General features: G+C 35.2%; 1 protein-coding gene across 3 annotated transcripts in view; it reads left to right on the top strand.

Moving 5' to 3' along the window:
* Nucleotides 1-593: 593 nt before the first annotated feature.
* Stim (stromal interaction molecule) overlaps nt 594-22,104 on the top strand; it is a 131,718-nt gene continuing 110,207 nt past the window's right edge. The window contains exons 1-2 of one of the 3 annotated variants that reach the window (XR_010843084.1): nt 594-910; nt 9,706-9,839. Coding sequence is in view for 2 of the 3 variants with exons in the window: in XM_067046113.1 (XP_066902214.1) it covers nt 733-910; nt 9,706-9,839 (312 nt within the window). In the remaining variant the exon portion in view is untranslated. The remainder of the gene's footprint in view (nt 911-9,705; nt 9,840-22,104) is intronic. The other 2 variants (XM_067046113.1, XM_014428573.3) reach the window with 2 other exon arrangements.

Genomic DNA, 22,104 nt, shown 5'->3' with positions numbered 1-22,104 from the left:
GGCCCCTTTTCCCAACCTATCTAGAATATTACCATACAAGTGATTAATGTCTGATGCATAACTTGCGGATGCATAACTTCTGGAAATTGCAGAGATCTAAAAGTAAAAAATGTCAAATTTTTTAATGTGATACAACAATATTACAGATTTAGATTTGGTTATATTTCTTATGATTCTATAATCACTTCTAATACTTTTATTTATAAAATCGGTAAAAAACTAGGCACCATTGTTAGCTGGTTAGTTTAGTTTTATATAAAGGCGTAAAACCTTTTTGATCAACAACGCCTTGCATTATTAGCTGTTTCAGGTATTATATTTGTTCATTATATTTTAATCCACTTAGATCACACCAGGATTATGACGCTTGAGATATAGGTACATGTATCTAGTTTAGACTATCTAACCTAGAAGAGGAAAACTTTAAACCTAATGAATATTTAAAAAAAAATTAATGAAACAGTAAATTCAAAAGATAAATCCGAGGTTAAAGACATTGTTTACTTTCTTTAGCTCTTTGGTTCTTTTTTTTCAAAATATGTTTCTTCTACTACCTTTAGATTGATTTTGCTATCTAGTTGACATTGAAAATTGCATCTATAGAATAACCTGCGTTTTTTTAGCAGTTTGTTTTCTTGTTTACCTGTTTGGTTTTTTTATTTTTTTAAAGTTACAATTTAGTTTATTTGGATATTAAACCCACTATAGTATATAATTTTATCCTATTTTAAAATGAACGTTATTTTCAAACTGCTATCAGTTTTTAGTTTATTTGTTTTATACTCCTCTAGTGGAGAATCTTCATTTAATGAAAATCAACACAAAAATGATATTTCACAAAGTTCTAGTGACGAAAATGCTCCTAAGCACCCTATCACTGAAGTTTCATCTGGCTCAAAGATAAATTCTGGTATATTACTATTAGCATTATTACCTTTATGTTGCTTTGTTTATATTATGAAGCCAAAATTACAGGATTTTGTTTAATAAATAGATCAATTAACCCACAGATACTTATTTTCTTCTTTTAAGTCTTGGAAAATATGTTCCATGACTTTTTTTATTATCTGGAAATATTATGGTTGAATTAATATTGTATATACCAACCCTGTAATCGTTTTATTATTTGTTGCCAAATAATCATGATATTCTCCGTCATCATTCTTCCAATTTACTGCCAAATTATCTGAAATGTTTATTTAATTTGGCTCCCGTCTTGTCAAATTGAATCTTCAGATGTGAGTATTTTACTCTTGAATGTTTTTTCCAATCAGTAATTAAAATTTCCCAAACTAAAATGTTTAATCTGTTTTATACTTTAAGTGAGAATTCTTTTCTGTTGATTATAAAATTATTTAACAAATAAGTGTTTTGCTTATTTTATTTTTTTTTTTACAGAATTAAATAGTAATTATCTGTCATTGGAGTCACAAAATTAAATTAAAATAATGTACAAACTTTTTTTGTGTTACATATGTATTACGTTACATGTGCATTACATATGTATGAATCGTTCAGTTGAAACTTTTTACTAGTCCATTTTACTAAGTTTTCAGAAGTGTTGTTTTTATAATGTTTTGATTTTAAATTGTTTATATTTCTATGAGATATAAATTCTTAAAATGTGGTGACACTTACTTTTGACTCAAAGACATCTTTTTAAACCACCTATACAATACAATAGGAAGCGGTTGTACTTATGTTTAGTTTTGTTATTTATGAAAAAGGCAGGAGTGGGCTAGAGTTTTAGGTGAAGGATTGATAAATCATTCATGTTACACTCTGTGACAAAAGTTGTTATAAATCTTTTTTGTATTTCAGTGTTGTGCCTCTGCAGGTGCCATATAATGTAGAGGAGATTATATTTATTACCAACCAAAGTAATTAGTAATCAAATATAGTTAAAAATTTCGGTTCCTACCTCCAGGCTTATTAGTATGAATTGTATTTTTCAGTTAGTAAAAGTAGATTTTTCTCACATCCCTTATTAGGAGAAAAATTAACACTGTTGTCTTAGATTATTATTACAGGTTGTAATGCACCTGACATTATATAATATATATATATAAAACTTAATTATCAGCGAAAGCAAAATGTTAAAAAAGAGAAAAAGGAATAAGATCTGACACGGTTGAACTGCTGGGTTTATAACATACTGGCTTTATTTTTTTTATTTTTTTTTTTTTCTGACCTAGAAATATTAAATATATACAAATAAGAAAGGATGTATATAAGCCGACAATATGAATCTTGGTTTGCCAGTGTGGCATTATAAGATAAGCTGCCGGGTCCGCTGAAGGCGGTGTCATCGATGATGGCATAAGTCTGCCGTGAGCGTACTAGGAATAGGGAGGGGCTATTCCGGCTGGCGTAACTAGCTTTATTGGGTTCAGTAAATCTTTTTATATACATTCAATCAGCTGATCTCCTCAGTCAGCTGAAATCAAAGTAACAGCTGACTCAGACTGTAACTCCCCCACCAGAACAATCCTCGTAAACTAATATTATACAATACAATAACATTGAAAATAAAATCAACACAGAAAAACTATTTACATTTTTAAAAAATCCTGTATACATATCATTGTATAAACTCACAAGCTTCCTTAAATAAATGCTAAATATATAATTTAAACCTAAGAATAAAATTTTAAAAAAATTTCATACTGTAAATGAACAAGTAAGAATGAAAAAGACAATATTTACAAAAATCAATAACAATCTTTAAACTACAAATTATAAATAGAATAAATAAATAAATTTTCTGTTATCTCATCTAGTATGAGAACACTTCAGTTTTTATTTTATCATTGTCGGAAGTTTTAATTCTTCAATATGGACAGTTCTCCTTTTTTTGGGTTCTCTGAAACTTTCTATTGTAACAATATTGTGTTCCCTTATAATTATCACCCTAAATCGTATCACTGTGTCTCCTTACCTCTTTAGACCCCTGGTTTCTGGTTACGATCGTCCCGATTTTGATCGCTCCCATTCTATGTGTGACCTTTAAATTCTCCCACACCACCCTCCTGGTTTTTCCCTTTTCTATTCTCCACTCTCTGGTGGACATCGGTAGTTCCAGTACTATCATGTGTGGAGAAGTTGTGTAGTGGAGAGGGAATACACCAGATTCAGGTATGTTTATGTATATTAATCACCCTGGGTGGCCCCTGTGAGGTAGAGGAGGCGGAATAAGTAAGGGCATCTTGAAAGTGCATTTCAGGTGGGTTTCAGTCATATTTTGTGCTTAGAGAAACTTCACAACTTCCTATAACTTCTGTGATTGTCTTCTTCATCCACCACCGAATTATTATTATTTCCTCCAGTTCCTCCATATCTACTGGTCTTCCTTCCTCCGAGCTCTCATTAGATGAAGATTCCTCCCTATCACCTTCTGTTCTTCCTCTTCCGGTGTCCACTCCCGCAGGAATTGCCAAGACGATTCTCCAGCCTTCTCTTCTACTGCATTTACTGTAATTGCTCGAGACAACCAATCGGCTAACACATTTTCTTTTCCTGGCTTATATATTATTTTCATGTTATACTGTCCAAGGAGCTCCTTCCAATGCGTAATCCTGGCCGAAGACTCCTTCAACTTTCCCACCCATTGCAGGGGCATATGACTATCATTAGACGAAGATTCCGCCCTATCGTCTTCCTCTACCACATCCTGTTCTTCTTCGTCTCTTGGAGTCCATTCTCGTAGAAACTGCCTCACTCCTGATGGTGCCCCATTGTCTTCTTCCAAGGTGTTCACAGTTATGGTTTGAGACAACCAATCAGCTACCACATTTTCTTTGCCTGTTTATATGTGATTTCCATATTGTACTGTCCCAATAACTCCTTCCAACGTGTAATCCTGGCCAGAAAGACTCCTTCAACTTTTCCGCCCATTGCAGGGGCTTATGGTCAGTGTGTACTTTAAACTTTCTCCCAAACATATAGGGCCTAAAGTGGTCAATAGCCCACACTGTTCCTAAGAGCTCTCGTTCCAGCGCACTGTATCTGATCACCTTTTTGCCTTTCTTCAAAAGGTTGTTGAGTGGGACGAGGTACTCAGCTATGTCTGGCACAAATCTCCAGTAATAATTTAATGTTTTCAGCAACCTCCGAACTTCCTTCACATCCCTAGGCACTTTCATCTTCCATATTGCTGCGACTTTATCTGAGTTGTATATCCCTGGAAATCGCGTAATCCAAAAAATTTTTTTGTTCCTGCCCCAGCGATGATTTCTCTCCTGATAACTTCAGCCCAAATTTCCTAATTCTCTGAAATACAGTGTGTAAATGCTGCACATTTTCTTCTTCGTTTTTACTGAACACTAGAAGATCGTCCTTATAAATCTGACATACTGATTCGTCTATTCCCCTCAAAAACTCGTCCATCACATGCTGGAAAGTTATAGGATCATTTTTTAGGCCAAACGGTATCCTTATAAATTCATAGTGACCTCTCTCAAACGTGAATGCCGTCTTATGTTGATCCTTTGAGTGCATTTTGATTTGATGACATCCGGCCCTCAAGTCCAATGTGCTGAATACCGTCGCCCCACTCAGTCTGTCCAAAATGTCTTCAAATCCAGGGATCGGAAACTTATTATCTGTATTCTCGTTCAGCTTCCTGTAATCTATCACCACTCTGTACTTTTCAGTAGTTTTACCTGGCACGCTCTATTTTTTAACCACCCACAATGGACTATAGTATGGGGATGTACTATCAATAATTATTCCCTGGTTTTTTTAAACTTTTGAGCTCTTTCCAGATGTGGTGACGTAGCGCCTGCGGGCATCTCCTCTCTTTTACACATGTAACATTACCTTTTTTTAGTATGATCTCATGGACTGTCTTCCCGGTTGCCCCAAGCATGTCTCCTTTAAAAAAAATATCTTCATAGTCTCTGTCTCCAGTCCTCAGCCTGATTGATTGCTCTTCTTCATTCTCCTCTTTTCCCTCATTTCCATCCTGTTGTTCCCACCTTGTCCCCTTGACTCCATCGGTTCCGTGGCTCCTCAACTTCTTCTTCAGTCTCTGATACTTGCGTAGATTCATCTGAAGATCTACTCAACCTATGGTGGCTTCTCCGTATCCGTTAGGCGTTGATCTCCATTGGTTCACCCTGGTCCACATCTCTTCTTCGTACATCTATGGGCAGTGTTTGGCTATGTGCCCCTCATTTCTGCATTCGAAGCATCTCTTGCGTGGGCAATGAGCCACAAAATGCTCAACCGTGACACTTGCGGTCCTCCTGCCGACTATTGTTTCTGGGTTTAGCTAGGCCTGTTTTATTTTCTTGGTTGCTAGCTCTCTCTTGTCTACCATCACTGTGTTCTCTCCTCCTCCAATGGTTGGGCATGTTTCTTGGCCGTTGGTATTCTATCCGGGTCCACCCTGGCTCTTCTACTTCTATTCGGGCCTACACCTCTCTAGCATTTGTTTTTATGAGATCTTGAGCAATTTTCACTAACGAGTGCTCTCTCGGAAATCCTTCCTTTTTCCCTAGCTCCTTTGGCAATTGTATCTTTAGTACCATGGATAAGAATTGCATCTGACCCTGTACCTAGATTGTTTCCATCATTTTGCTGAGTTTATCTTGTATTCTGTTAAAGCGTGCCTGGAGTTCTGTGGATGTGTCTTCCTCTGGTGCCCATCGTCCTCCTTTGAACGCCTTCTTTTTAATCTTTCCTTGATACTTCTCCAAGGGGTCTCTTCTGCCTGAATGTGATTGAGGATGCTCCTCTTTACTCTGCAGATGACTGCTGCTTTTAATGCCTCCACATTTTCGCTATCGAGTAGATTTTCGATAGACTTCACTTCAATTTGGCTTATTAGTTGGTCACCCCCTTTTAAAAAGTGATTTAATTCTCCAGTTTCTCCGGTGAATTTTTTTAAGTCCGACACTGCCTTCCTCAGGTCCTGAGCAGTTGCCGCATGGACCTTAATCTATTCTAGTGTCATGGCATGAGCTGCACTAAAGAGACTTCCGGTAGTGGTTGAATTTCTTCCGGAGGTGGGTTCTTTGCAGATAAAGGTTGGTTGACTGCAGCTTGAGGTTGGTTATTTTGGTTCTAACCCTCCAGGTTCAGAACTGCTGTTCTCACGATTCCATTACTGGCCATATTTTTATAAAATAAAAGGAGATGACATAATCCAAACAAAAAAAATTTTTTTGACTACAAAGATTACTCCGGTATCTAAAGCTCCTAGGTTTCAGGACAAATTTTTGAGAAGTTTTTTGTGAAAATTTTTGTGACAAGTGATACTATGTAATGTTATCACAGTAAGGGGAGTTTCGTTAGTTTGGTTGGTTTTTTAAATCTTTGTTTTGGTTTGTAGAAGTTATAAATTTTTGTGATGCATATTTTTTTTTTAAACTCTTGCTACCTAACTTCAATATGTTAAATATTCTCTTTTTATTATTTAAAAAAATCAAATAAAGCTTCTTACCAAATTTTTAACGTTCATACAAAATCAATAATTCTGGCAAAATTGGTTGTAATAAGACATGATCAGGAGAAAGAAGTATTTTCCATGTTAAACTGAATTTTAATCATCTCCAATATAAGGTTTGATCATTTCTACCATAATTTCCTTATCAAGCTAATATTTTATTTGATATTTTTATTATTTCATATTATCAAATAAAGCCCCTTACCATATTTTTAACGTTTACACAAAATCTATAATTTGTACAATAATTCTGGCAAAATTGGTTGTAAAAAGACATAATAAAAAGAAAGAGGTATTTTACATGTTAAATTGAACTTGATCTCTAATATTAAGTTGATTATTTCTAGCATACTTTTTTTATCAAGCTAATATTTTATTAGATCTGCAAAATGTAATTTAAATATTCATTTTTTAAATATATCGTGAAAGAAGTTTCTCAACATGATGATTTAAAAGAAGAAAAAATTAAAAAATCTGTAGGCAAAAACAGTAAAAGTAAAAATATATAACAAAGATCTCAAAAGTGCTTTTTTTAGTGTTTAAGAATAGAAACAAAATAAATTTTTTCATAAGAAACTTATTTGGGAAGAATTTGTTCAATAGCATGTTACCATGAAATATATATGAAATTCAATTTAATATATTGAAAATTGAGATTGGAAAAATCCCCAAGTTAAATTATGTAGTTAATGATTTATACCGAAGTGACTAATTTACATTTTAATTTATCATAAAATTGAATTAGCCTCCTGCCTCACGTATTTGCTTCCCTCTATCTTTAGATAGATAATAATAAACACTTAGCGAACCTGAAGGTTTGATGGCAATACCACCAATCTTTCTCTACACACATTTGTCCAGTAAAGCCCCTTTAAACCCAAATCCACTAAATCAGTCTTAACCCAATCCTCCCACCTTTGTTTCGGTCTGCCCCTCAGACGTTTTTCCATTGGTTCAGTGTTAATTAATAGTTTAGGGAGCAGTTCGTTACTAAGTCCTGACCTTACACACCCATCTTATTCGACACAATGCTATAACAAATTATATTTACCGGATGCAGTTCCCTCATTTCTGCATTATTTAGCCTTCTAAATTTTCCTGTTAATTCATCCTTTTTCAGTCCAAATATTTAATGTCATACTTTATTTTCAAAAACCTTAAGGCGCTGTTCTTCTTTTACTCTAAGAGGCCAGATTTTGTATCCATAAAGAATAGTTGGAAGAATAATAGTTTTGTAAATCCTAACCTTCAAATTTCTGGACAGAAGCCACAAGTTAAGCAATTAGAAGAATGAAAAGTAACAAGCATTTTCTGCTTTTGACCTCGCTTTTATTTCCATCTTTTGATAAAGCAAAATGTAAATTAACCAGTTATCCTCCTCTCACGAGAAAAATCCCAATTTTCTAATGCATTGTTGAGGTATTGAATTGAACTAGGAATATTTAAAGTTATCAACAATTTCATGAGGCACTTCCAGACAACTTGAGAGATCATGGGGAAAGGAGCAGGAGAGGAGAAAGAAAGACAGGAAACAATAAAAAATTGTTTGTGTTCTACCAAAAAACTATTTCTTTGAATCCAATGCAATGAAAGGATTTTTACAATAAATGTTTAGCATCAAAAACAGCTTATAATAAATAAATAAATTGTAATAAAAACTAGTTACACGTTATAAACTATTTTTATTTACTTTCAATATACAAGATCTTGAATATAATAATATTAATCACACAATTTTAAAAAGGTATTGACCTTTTTATTTATTTTTATATACATATAAACGGCTTATCTAATTTATTTTTTTCAAAAAATTCCACACAAGCATGGAATTGGTTTTAATATTTAAAAGTTCTTTTGTGACAAAAACCGACAACCTTCCTCCAACAGTCAAAGGTCTTACCATCAAAGAAAAACTTCTTTTTCCAGGTGCCGATATACTGGAAAACCTCCATGATCTTGACAATACTGGGAAACTCAACATTTACCTTTGAGAAAGTGTTAAACATCTCCATACTTGAAAATTAATGACAAGACTATTTCTACATTTGGGAAACACGATTGTAATGAATTTTCCATTATAATTTTATAAAACTTCAGTTCTAGACCCTGATGCTTTTTATTGTATCAGCAAACTCATTAAGTTCGTATCCTCGGCTTTCTTCAAAATCCTTCCCGTAAGCATTGACAAAATTTGGTGTTTTTTCTATATCTTTTCTACTGTAAGAGATTTTAAGTATTGCAAAAAACTTTTTAAAAAAAAGGAGACCTTAAACATATAAACATCAAAATTATTACATGCTAAACATTTTCTGCTCTCAGAATCGGGTTCGTAGCATTTACTACTTATGCTACATTGACCCTGACTGCACTAAAGAGTTATCATTAGTTTTCAATTAAAATTTTTATTGAAAATAGCCACCAAAAAAAGCTACAATTAAAAAAATATATATGTATGTAATCATGTGTTAGTGTTAGTTGGTGATAAACTTCAAGACTATAAACTTCTTTTGCTTCTACAAAACAAAATCTTTATTAATTACAATTTCAGATTAAATAATACATTAGATCTTAAAACCATACCTACCTACAAAACAAAATCAGTTTTTATAGTGTTTACTACAATGAAACACTAGTACTATAATTACTAAATCCATATCAGTAGGTTATTTTGTTTTAACACCATGTGTTAAGTTTAGAAATTAACTCATTCCTTAAAGGTGGAGATGGGTTAGAACCTGCAGCTTCTTTAGATGTATAAGTTCATTTGTTTAACAACTCTCTAATTAAATGACTAAAAATAGTCATAATTCACGGTTTTTACTCAAATTTATTGACCAATTTCAATTGTCAAAGCAATTATGTCAAATATATCTGTTTCACTGAAGTTGTCGCTTATGCCCATTTTGGTTTGTTTAATTCAACAGTGCATCTTTGTAATAAATTAGAAAACAGAAAAATTACTCCCTCTCAAAATATTAGATTTTATGTTTCAAGATTTATAGATTCCAAAAATCCATCCAATCAGCACTTATATCCAAAACCAGTAGGCTGATTTCTTTTTATATTTGACTGCTGTCATAGGGTTAATACAAATATGAATGAAGAAATTATTTCACTTCAGTTCTGAATTCGACATGGTCCTGAGTTTTTTTTTTACTTTTATTTGGTTCTGAAATTAGAGAGTTGTTTATTTATATCTACTGTCTAGTATGTGGTTGGATGAGGGTGTATTAATTATAAAAATTTATTTTTTTCAGATTTTTGCAGTGATGACTTATCTTGTTCAATAATTGCACCTAATGATAAGCATGGTCTGGAAGCTATAAGATCTCTGCACAGGCAGTTGGATGATGATGCAAATGGTGCTGTAGACTTGTCTGAATCTGATGATGTATGTAATGAAGATTAATAATTTTGATAATTTATTTAAGAAAAGAAAGATAAACAAAGTTTTTCAGGTGTAAGAAAATTGTATTGAATGATGAATGTTTTTCACAACATTTTATGTTTAAAGGGTCTTGTTAAAAATCTTTTTATGCCCGAAGTAAAAAACTTATAGAGATAAGTTGTTAAATTGCAATTAGGACATTGATAAAACTAATTGATTAGATTTTTGTATACTTTCAATGTATGTTAGAGACATAAATATATCTTACCTTTATTTAAAAAAAAAAATGACCAAGTTTTTAAAGGAAAGATAAAAACATGAATATTTTATGCTATTTTTTAAAAAATATTCCAACTTTCTAGAGCTTGTAGTTCTACTACTATTATATAATGCGTTGTATTTTAATTATTTTCATTTCTTTTTTAAAATACTCAAAATCTTGTTTTTATACTCACAACATTCATAATATAGTTTAAATGCTAAGTGTAAACAATGAAAATGAAAAATTAATTGACGTGTGTAAGAATCAACATGTATGAAAACTTGTTTAAGAATTTGAAAACAAATCCCTCCTTGTATTGAGGTGGTATATGATTTAAATGTATTCTATGTCAACACCAAAATGAATTATATATGCAACAGGATACATGAGTTTCTCGATTTTTTTTAAATGGCTAACATGTTTAAATTTTAACGGTTCTTCCAGCGTTGTACTTAGTTATTATTATAGAAGATATGTTGGAGTATTCAGGGTGCTATGTTGGTATACATACCAGAAAGAACTCAAAAATCTTGTGTAACTCTATTCCATCAGTCAAAGTTGACAACTCAACAATAAAGAAAAGTTCAAATGTTGTTTTTATATTATTTATTTATTTTTAAAATATCTGTTGTTTTTGTTTTTCAACTTTCTTATTAAAATCCTTAATTCTATGGTCATAATTTACATCAGGAGCAAATTAGACCTAAACAAAATTTATATCTATATTTGTAGACACCCAGCCTACATCTGGTGATTTTACTGATAATTTATTTATAACCTGTTTAATACATGACCCCTTTCGGTTATTTCCTGCAAAAATTTACTTTATTATTAGTATCATTATATCAATTTTATTCAACTGCCTACTGAACTATACGTTCTTTAAGCTAAACTGAATGGAAATGGCATAAATATGTGATATGGATATAAGTTATCAAATTTGAGATTCATGGATGACATAGTTATTTTTGCCAATTCATTTACTAAGACAAAATAAATGATTTGCAATTCCTGGATCAGTGAGAATGATGAAATGAAGATTATGACAAATTCACAGATAGGAGAGGTCAAAGTAATAACTAGGAAATCAGTTTTTTCGAGTGATTTATTTATTTAGGATATCCCATCTTATTTAAAGATAGGAAAGAGGTAATAAATAGAAGGATTAACATGGGATAGAAAAAATACTGCTGCATGAAACACATTTTTAAAAGTCAACTACCTCCAGGATTAAAGGCAAAGGTGTTGGAAACATGTGTATACCCCATAATTTTTTATGGATCTCAGACATGATCGGCAACAGAAAACAATTATGAAAAATTAGTAAGAATATTACTGCAATTTTCAAGAAGTATGATTAATATCTGTTACGGCGGGTAGGGGTTCAAAAGGTACCTTTACTAGCCCAACCGTGAAAAGTAGTGAAAAGAATAGAATAGCCGAATTTTGTTATTTTTGTATTTTTAAATAAGTAAACATAATAAAAGGAACTCAAAATATATAAAAATATACAAACTAGAAAAAAAAAAGAAAACTTAAAACTATTACAAAATTACATGAATTGAACGAAAGAGAGAAGAAAAAAAAGTCTTATACCACCGGTGATTGATGGGGCCCTGGTTGTGGTTGTTGTCCTGAGTGGATGTTCTCGTGGAGGTTGATCTACAAAAGGACGTCCATCCGGCCTTGTCCTCTTGGAGGATGATTCGAAGAAGTCCGCCCGCCGTGACTAAAATGATTTAGCTGGCGAAGATGGCCAGAATGCTGGCACCTATGAGTGTGTAGTGAGGAGACGATATGTATATGCAGTGAGATGGTAAGAAGTTGTCTGTTGATTTTCAGTATAAAAAACAATAGAGAGTAGTTTTTTTTTTTTTTACTTAATAAAAATCATATGTTCCAATAATCGATTTGTGGACCATATGTTGGCCACAACAGTATCAAAAGAAAAGTACAATCTTGTATTAAAGTTAAAAGTCTACCAAAAGAAACACATCAACTGGAATGGAGGTGGGCTGTTCATGTTACCATACTTTATGTGAGAAGGTGATCCAAAATTGCTAAAGAGTGGCTACCAAGGGAACACAAGAGATGGAGAGAAAGACCATTTACAAGATGGCGTAGTGAGATAGTGCAAAGAGTGGCAGACTGTTGAGCTTCTGTGGTTAGGAATAGGGTTTTATTGAGTAAAGTAATAAAGAACCTATAGTAAATTATCATTTATAGTCAAGTGTTCGTGCACAGCGTAAAAAATATTTCATTTAGTTGTATATGGCAGATTATTATTTTATTTTGAACTAATGTAAACAATTTAACTCGTTGACTGCCGCAGTACTTTTCGAGATTTTAGTCTAGGAAACCAATTTAAGTTTGGTCAGTTAAGCCAAGAAAGCAAACTAGGAGTTATCTTATAGGTTGGTGTCACAGGCAATAACACCAACTACGAGATAACTCGTAGTTTGCAGCCAATGTGTTAATCAACGATTTTGTGGTAATTTTTGTAAATGCTTTATTTTTACAAACCAGATTCATACCTCCCAAAGGGAGAGACTTTTAGTTTTATAAAGAATGGTGTTATATAGGAATTTCCCTTATCCATGGCATTCACCAGAAATAGCACCTACCTAGGGTGAAGTATGGAAAAAGTTAATTTTTTATGTTCATGAATTTTCAAACTATGCTTCCATTCCTGAACAACACTGCTTTCTGCATCTGTTCTAGGATGTTTAAAAAAAGGTCCAGGTCCTTCTTGCAGGCCAGAGTCTTCCCTGGAAACAGACCATTTGTAGAAATGATCAATGGCAAAACCCTGACTTTTTCAAGTTTGTACAATTTCTTTTAATTCTTCCCCCAGATCCTGATATTTTCTAATTTTTTCAAGATTGTTGTCCGATTGCACCACTATTTCGATAATATTTGCAGGTTTTTCTTCCTTTAAAATTAGTAAAATATCTGGTTTGTCATGTGGAATTATGTGACCTGTTATATTGGCCTGGTCCAAATACAGTCAGGCACATCTATCCAATATTGATGTGGGCTGTTCTTATAATATGGACAGATATCTTCTAGAATCGTGAATTTATTGGCCAATTCTTGGTGCACAATGTTTGCCATATTGTTGTAAGCCAAGTTCTTGACTTAAAATTTGATATTTCCTTATCTTTTCCTATATTGTCATCGGTTGGAACAGCTATATCAATCATATATTCTCTTCTTGATTTTTGGTCTATTAAGACTATGTCAGGTTTGTTATTAATCTCTGTATGGTGCATAATCATGGAGTAATCCCAATATATGTTCTGCTTTCGCCAGACAGTACATGTTTAATGTAGCACTGTGTTATTTCTTTTTTTTATATATACTTATTGTTGTACATATTATTTTTATATAATTTCTCACTCATATTTACATAATTTTAACACTGCTTTAGTTTACTTTATTGTGATATTATTATCTTTAATCTTCAGCATATTTTTAGGAGTTTTGTATCTTTTTTAGCCCTGATGAAGCCCTGCAAAGTGGGGCGAAATGTCAACAAAAAAATAGTTTAAAACTATATTTTGTTCCTTTTTGACCCCAACCATCTCCTTCATAATAATAGTCTTATTCCATCCTTTTTAACTTGCGTATCAATTTATTCCCCATTAGCTTCAGTTTCTTATAAGTTAGTAGAAACCCTCATCTCCAGCTGCTGTGTTTCTACTTCTTAATTAAGGACATGATTAATTCTGTTAGTTACAGAAACTTGAGGAAATATATCGTTCCAGTATCTAACACTCTTGCCACAGTAGCCTGTCTTATTCATTTCTTCTTCTGTAGCCAGGTAGTAAGCACAGATGCCTGCTCTTTTCATTTCTCGAATCTATCTTGAGAATCGGTGCTCAACTCTCTCATGACAAAGTAGGACCTCTACTTTGTGTGGGAAGCATAACTGATTTTGGTGGTTGGGGACAAAAAGCGCCTCATATCTGAGGTCCTCCATATCAATTTTGAAGAAAAACCTGTCAACCACAAAACTGACAAAGATAATGTCTCCCTTACTTACAGACACATCCTAAACCTCATCAAACACACTTAACACTGACATTATGACTATTTTACCCAACTTTCCCCCCCCCTGTACATTCCAATATTTTCTTTTTATTTACCTATTTTTATATACTATTACAGTTATTTTCTGCCCCCCTAGTCTTACTCCATATCTGAACTATTGTGGATACCCAAGTTTTTCTATTATCATTATTTGGTTGAGATTGAGCGGACTGTATAATTTAGGTGCAGTAAGCGCTAATATAAGGAACCAGACGTTGTACAGTTTGTGAGGCTCAGCAGATAGAGGTGGGCAGAGCATGTTGCTTGGATGGCTGAGCGTGATCTGCCAAGGAAAATGGTGACCGAGGTACTACATGGAGCAAGACGCAGAGGAAGACCACGCCTTCGATGGAGTGATGGTGTGAGTGGTGATACCAGGACCATGAGGGGAATGAGGAACTGGATGGCAGCCGCTCAAGATCGTAATGATTGGTGGAGGCTAATGCAGGAGGCCAGGACTCGACATCGAGTTGTGGAGCCAAATTAATAATAATAATAAGTGCTAATATACGCTGGTTCATGGAATTGGGGGTTTGCTATAATTGAAACATATTACATAATTTTGAACTCTTACCTGTAAAGTAAGGCCATCGTACCTGAACCTGCACAGCAGGATTGAAGATTGATTTTGGAAGAAATCACTACTCATCTCCAATGTACAATCTATGTACCAACTTAATGTTTATACCATGTCTATAAGATTGTCAACTACTCATTATAGTGATTAATTATCATAGTTTTACTGCCTACTATTTTTATCTATATTATTCTAATTTTCTCTTAGTTTATTATACCACTATTTCTCCCATTTCTTCTCTCTCTATCTCTCTTTTTTTTTTTATTCTTCTTTCCCTCTGCTGGCTATGGCAACCTTAAACCAACGGTACATTCCAAACTTCCTAACATTTCAATATTCCGTCTGTAAAGACTCAGTCACCAAGCCTCCTGCATCACAGGAAGCAAAGTTCCCGAGTCTTCAGGCCTGCACTCACGTTGGTCCAAATATCTCTGAACCAAAGTGAGGCATTGTTTAATATCTTTAACAATGGGACACTAATGTCAACAACAAAGCTTATGAGTTGCCTGCAACTGGAGAGCTGTTCCCAATAAACAGGGCTCTAGTAACTTCCTACCTACATTCTAGTGGGTCTACTCTATATACATATAATTGTTACATACATAGGTCATATAATTGTTACATCTATAAACATATAATTGTTTCATAGATTACACTTACATATTATCAATGTTATATTAATTACTTGGCTAGCGTCTTTTTATTTGTAACACCTTCTTTGCAAACTTTTTGAAGGCCTCAAACATATCAGGAGTCACCTCGCCATGACTTCTTCTAGGGGCTTAGACGGCCAAGTGTAACTTAAAATTGATGTTGCCATGGCCTGTAAGAAGCTAAACTGTCCAGTGGTCTGCCTCTACTTATTAATTTTTCACCCTTTTTCTGACATCTGGGAGGAACTCGTGAGTCAGTCTTCCAGTTGCACAGTTATCCTACCACCTCTGCCATTCAGAAAAGACAATGTCATCAATTCTACCAGCAACATCATCGAACTTGCAACTGGAACTAATGAAACAACTTGACCCAACACTGGCCAGCAAGACTTTCTCAACATTGTACTTGGCGATGGATATCTGGAATCGAAGGTCTATTGACAGTTGACCCGTAATTACTTGCAAGTCTGAAGTTGGCGCAGTCCTATAAGCCGCTGTCACAAGTAATAGAGCTCTCTTTTGTGCCTGTTCCAACAATTTAAGACCTGAATAGGTGAGATTTTGTCCCCTGGCAGGTACAGCATAGAGTGTGATAGGCAAGAAGGCAGCTTTGTATAATATTTCTCTACACCTATATTTGAGGACCCAGGTTGTTCCTGCTATATTATTGAGGCAGTTGTAACGGGAAACAGTTTTACTTTTTACTTCCTTTAGGTGGTTGGTAAAATTACACATTTTGCCCAAAAGAATGCCCAGATACCTCACTTCCTGTGATGGTTTCATCACTTTATTCACCATTATCATCCTGGGAAAAAAGCCTTTCATTTTCCCTTTCAAGAACTGGAGGTGAGTCTTTTCGTAGTTTAGGGAGAGCTTCTTTTCGCAGTACCATTGCTCTACAATAAGAGTTACCTCAGCTGCTTTTTTTTTCAGGTTAACTCGTGACCTTGACTCAATTCCCTTGCCAAAATCGTCGAAATATGAGGCTGATTTGTATCCTGCAGCTCGTAAATTCGCTAATAGTTGATTCATATTGATTTTCCATAATGGGAGACCTAGGACAGATCCTTGGACGCAACCGCGTTGGATCAATCTCGTTATCCTCCTTGTTCTCCTTGTTATTCTTCTGGCGCTCTTCAAAATTGCAGCACCTATCATGTCTGGTCCCGGTGCTTTTCCTAGGTGAAGTTTATTGAAAGCCATATCCACATCTAGTTCGTCTCATGGGGGAACGTCTTCAGTTGGAGGAGGTACATCCATTTCAGTTCTGTATTGTATGTCGTCTACAGTATCACTATTTGGGTCATCCTCAGGGAAAGATTTCAGCAATATGGCCTCCATAGCCTCTTCCGCCGTCCGGGGTGCGTCTCCATTGTGCATATAGGAGGTGAAGGTATTCCTGTTTCCAGTTGTACCGGGGGCTTTTACATTCCTTTTGGTATTGATGTCATATATCTTCTTTCTTGTTTTCCTAATTTCATCTTTAAAATACTTATTTAGGGCACGCAGGTTTTAAGCATTGTCTTCTGTAGTGCCTGCCCCATCATCCTTATTAATTACAAAGGTCACCACACGATGGTCGCTGCAGGTCCAATCAGCTACATTCCATGAGATAATGAGTCATGTGATGTCTGGTGTTTCCATGGTGCCAAGGTCTATGAGAGATTCTCCACTGGGGCCTGAAAAAGTAGGCAAAGCTGCTGCTTCGTTTAGAATAACTAATAGGTTGCTTGCAGCGAAGCCTTCTAGTAACATGCCCTTTCAGTTAGTCCTCTGGCTTCCCCATAATATTGATTGGGCATTAAAATCTCCTAGTACAATCATGCTTTTGCTTAGTTTGCTCATGATATCCTGAAGCTGAGTTAGTATGTCTTCCAGTGGAGTAGCAAGCTTTGCATAGACGTTAATCAAGTTAAAGTTAATACCTGGAGCCTCCATGTTAGTGATGGAAATTAACTTGTTGGTTAGGTCAGGCTGTGAAGTAATGGTAAGAAAGTGACTAGTGATTATAAGAGCACTCAGTGACGCATAACGTACCCCACTTGCAGAAGTGGAAATAATGTGGTCATGTGGTGCAGTACCAACAACTTTACCTCTTCTAGTAGGAGGTACCTGAAGGGTAGCAATGTCTATTCTGTTCATTATTACCATATGTCTGAATTCATCCATTGCTAACCCAGTCCCGAACATTTCAGGATGCCCATTCAAGGAACTCTCTTCCCTCTGCTAACATCTCATATCTTGCTGCTGGGAATACTTCCACCACCCAATGTACGGAATCCATTCCTCTCAGGCCAGTTTTAAACACAGGGTTGAAGTGTTGCCTGGTACGTTTTAATAGTAATGCTGAGGCATAAGTTTGTTTCTTTGTTGTATCCTCTTCTCCACTGGAGCTCAAAAAAGTAAGCCAAGATGCTGCTTTGTTAGGAATAACCAATAGGTTGCTTGCAGCGAAGTCTTCCAGCAACATGCCCTTTTGGTTAGTCCTTCGGCTTCCCCATAACACTGATTGGGTGTCTCTCTCTCTCTATATATATATATATATATTCAAAAATTATTTAAAATAAATAAAGGGAATTTTAATAGTTTTTACTTAATTCTCGTATTTAAAGTATAGTTTTGAAGATAACAAGGTCAAATAAAAAGATCAAATATTAAATAGATGAGAATTTTTATTTTATTATATATGTATATTATAGACTCTTAATCTCAGGGTGGGTTTCTAGGCAATCAGAACAGTCAACTAAATTATTAACTTCCTTTACAAAGATACTTAAAATTCTATTTTGTACAACACTAACCAATTTATACAATCTTTTTTTGATGGTGGGCGGTCTTCTTTTCTTCTTTCTCAACAAACTAACACTTGCTGTAAACAATATTTCAACAAACAAACACTGACTGTTAACCAAGCATTTGTCCTCTGAAAGTTTTCACTCATCTCATTCACTGGTGATCCAAAACAAAGAGTTCCTTTTTCTTCTCGGGTGACTCTTCGATATCCTCTTTTTCAAGATGTCTACCCTTGAGCTTGACAAAAGATGATGAGGCTCTCCTGCATCCAGGAAACATCATTCCCCGCCCGCACCTAAGCAACAAATCCAGAAAAGAGTACCTTCCCCTTGCCTAGATGTTCAGTGCAAAACATAGATGGTGGCAAAACATTTTCGAGTTTTTGCATGTGATTTTCTTTATGAATATTATTATTTAACATTTGTTCTTGACTTCTATTTTTTCTTATGTATACTGTAAATACAATTTTGATGGGAAGTTAAAATAAAATTTTTAAAATATTTAAATCTGGTCAACATGGCCGCAATTCTGAAACTGGAGATTCAGGTATGTCAGTGTAGATTAATCACCCTGGGAGGCCCTTTTGAGGTAGTGGGGGAGGCGGAAATAGGTTTGAACCATTGGGAATTTAGTAAGGGCATCTTGAAAGTGCATTTCAGGTTGGTTTCTGTCATATTTCATGCTTAGACAAACTTTGCAATTTCCTACAACTTCTGTGAGTGTCTTCTTCATCTCCCACCAAAAGTACCTTCTTTTTAACGCTTGCAGTCTCTCTGGAATTCTGTGGTGAATTGTTTTGCCCTAATATGCTATGGTCACCTCTCTCTGGGGTTCGTCCTGAAGGGTTTCCATCATCAGCTTGCATCATGCGAATGTCCTGTCCATTCCTATGTGTTCATCACGCCATAGCCACTTGATATTCTCCCAAATGGTTTTATTTCCAACATACAGTTGAACCTTGTACAGGTTTCGAAACATTATTCAACAGATCAAGTCGTTCTTCACGCCTGGCTGCGACCAAATCTTCGTGATATTACTCCTCCCATATTTGCTATACTCAACTTTGACCAATCCAGTGGTCCTCATCTTCCATAGAATCTGCCGCCTCTTTTCTTTTATTATGTCCTCCAGTTCCTCCATATCTACTGGTCTTCCTTCGTTCATTTGTAGTGATATTGAATTACCTAGTGAAATCAAGGAACACAAGCACCAACTTCTGCTGCAGCTTCTTCATGCACCACCTCCTGATATTGTCTTCGACCATTGGGGTGATGATCACCATTCTGCCTTTCTTGAGAAGCTTATAGAGTAGCACGAGGTACTTAGCCATTTCTGGTACAAATCTTTGGTAATAATTTAAAGTTTCCAAAAACCTCCGAACTCCCTTCACATCCCTAGGCATCACCATCTTCTGTATAGCTGCGACTTTATCTGCATCAGGTTTAACTCCTTTCCTGGAAATTGTGTGGCCTAAAAAATGTATTTGTTCCTGCCTCAATGATGATTTCTCTCCTGATGATTTCAGCCCAAATTTCCTGATTCTCTGGAATACGATGTGTAAATGCTCCACGTGTTCTTCGTTCTTACTGAACACTGAGAGATTGTCCCTATAAACGCCTCCATCCTCCTGTTTCCACTCTGTCTTGACTAACTTGGTTCCATGGCTCTGCAGCTTCTTTGGACTCCAACATTCCCGATGATTCCGTGGATTGATTCTGATGATCAATTTAACCGGTTACTTTCCGTATCTGTTGGGCGTTGATCTCCATTGGTTCATCCCGGCCACATCTCTTCTTCGGTACATATATGGGCACTGTTTGGCTATGTGCCTCTCATTTCCGCATTCGAAGCATCACGTGTGCGGGCAATGTGCCACTAAATGCCCAATCTTTCCACAACCGTGGCACTTGCAGGCCTCCCACTGACTATATTTCTGGGTTTAACAAGGCTTCTTCTATTTTCTTGGTTACTAGATCTCTCTCTTCTACCGTCTCCGTGTTCTCTCCTTCTCCAAGGGTTGAGCATATTTCTTGGCCATTGATATTCTATCTGGGTCCATCCTGGCTCTTCTACTTCCATTCTGGCCTCCACCTCTCTTGTGCTTGTTTCTATGAGATCTTGAGAAATTTTCATAAATGAGTGCTCTCGTTTCTCCTCAAATCCTTCCTTCTTCCCCAGCTCTTTTGCCAACTGAATCTTTAGTACCATGGATAGGAATTGCATCCGACCCTGTATCTGGATTGTTTCCATCATCTCGCTGAGTTTATCTTGTATTCTGTTAAATAGTGGCAGGAGTTTTGCGGCATATTGCCCACTAGACTGTTTCAGTTTCTTTGTCTCCCTGATCATCATAAATATGTCCTCCTCTGAATGTCTTCTTTAATCTTTCCTTGATAACTCTCCTTTATATGCCTCAATATGATTGAGGATGCTCCTCTTTAACCTGCAGACGACCGCTGCTTTTAATGCCTCTGCATCTTCCTTATTGAGTAGATTTTCAATAGACTTCGCTTCATTCCGCTTATTAGTCGGTCATCGCCCTTTAAAAAGTGATTTAATTCTCCAGTTTATTTTTCTAACTCCGACACCGCCTTCCTCAGGTCCTGGGCAGTTGCCATACGGACCTTAATCCATTCTAGCATCTTGACATAAGCTTGCACTAAAGAGACTTCGGGTAGTGGCTAAATTTCTTCTGGTGGTGAGTTTCCTGCAGATAAAGGTTGATTTTTTTGGTTCCAACCCTCCAGGTTCAGAACTGCTGCTCTCACGATTCTATTACTGGCCATATTTTTAGAAAATGAAAGGAGATGAAAAAATCCAAACAAAAAAAATTTTGAAAACAAAAATTACTCCGGTATCTAAAGCTCCTGGGTTATAGCACCACTTAAGTATTGGTGAAAGCAAAATGTTAAAAAAGAGAAGAAGGAATAAGATTTGACATGCTTGGACTGCTGTAAAATACTGGCTTTAGTAATAATATTACTATAAAAATATAAAACAAAAATATTGGCTTCAGTACATCTCATATACATTCAATCAGCTGATCTCCTCAGTCAGCTGACATCGAAGTAACAGCTGAATCAGACAATAACTTATATATTGTAATATGCTCTTTTTTAGTAAATAGTATATTTTGATGTATAAAGGGTTTTTAATATGTTTTATTTTATGTTTCATTTTAATATTGTTCATTTGTTTTGTTTATCCAAAAAGCAAGCTAACAATTTTCATTGTCCATAATAAATTCGTGATTCAAAACAAAACCAAGATGGTGGTACGTATCCTTCAGTCAACAAGTCTGTTGAATCAAGGCCATGTTGAGCAGATTCAAATATCATAAAAACTATTTTAACTCTTCCCATCATAATTGAAAATACAGTAAATTTAAGAAAAAATAGAAGTCAAGAAATAGTGCTAATGAATAATATTCAGAAAGTAAATAAATCATTTGCAAAAATCCCTAACTGTTGTGCGACAATCGATGTTTACATGTAACATCGAGGCAGGTTTTCGTTTTGGGAAGGATTCGTTGTTTGGGCGCGCATGTGAAAGGATGTTTCCAAGATGAGGAGGTCCTCATCAATTTCTGTCCAGCAAGAGTGGACAGTTTGAAAAAGGAAGACAACCAAGAAAGAAAATACTCTGAGTTTGGATTGTTTGATGAGAGGACGTCCGTCGGCTGGAAGCGGGAAAGATTAGAAGCCATTGTTGTGAGAGAGACAAAGCTTTGAGGGAAGAACTAGAAGCCATTTTGAATAGGACATAGCAATATAGAAAAGAAGATACCAAGAATCATCAAAAGAAGAGTATATAAAATTGGTTAGTTTTGTTATACCTAAATTTAAATACATTTGTAAAAGAGATATTAATTTAATTAAGTGTAATTATTGT

This window comes from Halyomorpha halys, unplaced genomic scaffold (genome assembly GCF_000696795.3).
Source record: "Halyomorpha halys isolate HHAL.00 unplaced genomic scaffold, Hhal_1.1 Scaffold727.1, whole genome shotgun sequence".
Taxonomy (NCBI): domain Eukaryota; kingdom Metazoa; phylum Arthropoda; class Insecta; order Hemiptera; family Pentatomidae; genus Halyomorpha; species Halyomorpha halys.
The sequence above is the reverse complement of the archived record's forward strand: the minus strand, read 5'-3'. Positions and strand labels throughout refer to the sequence as shown.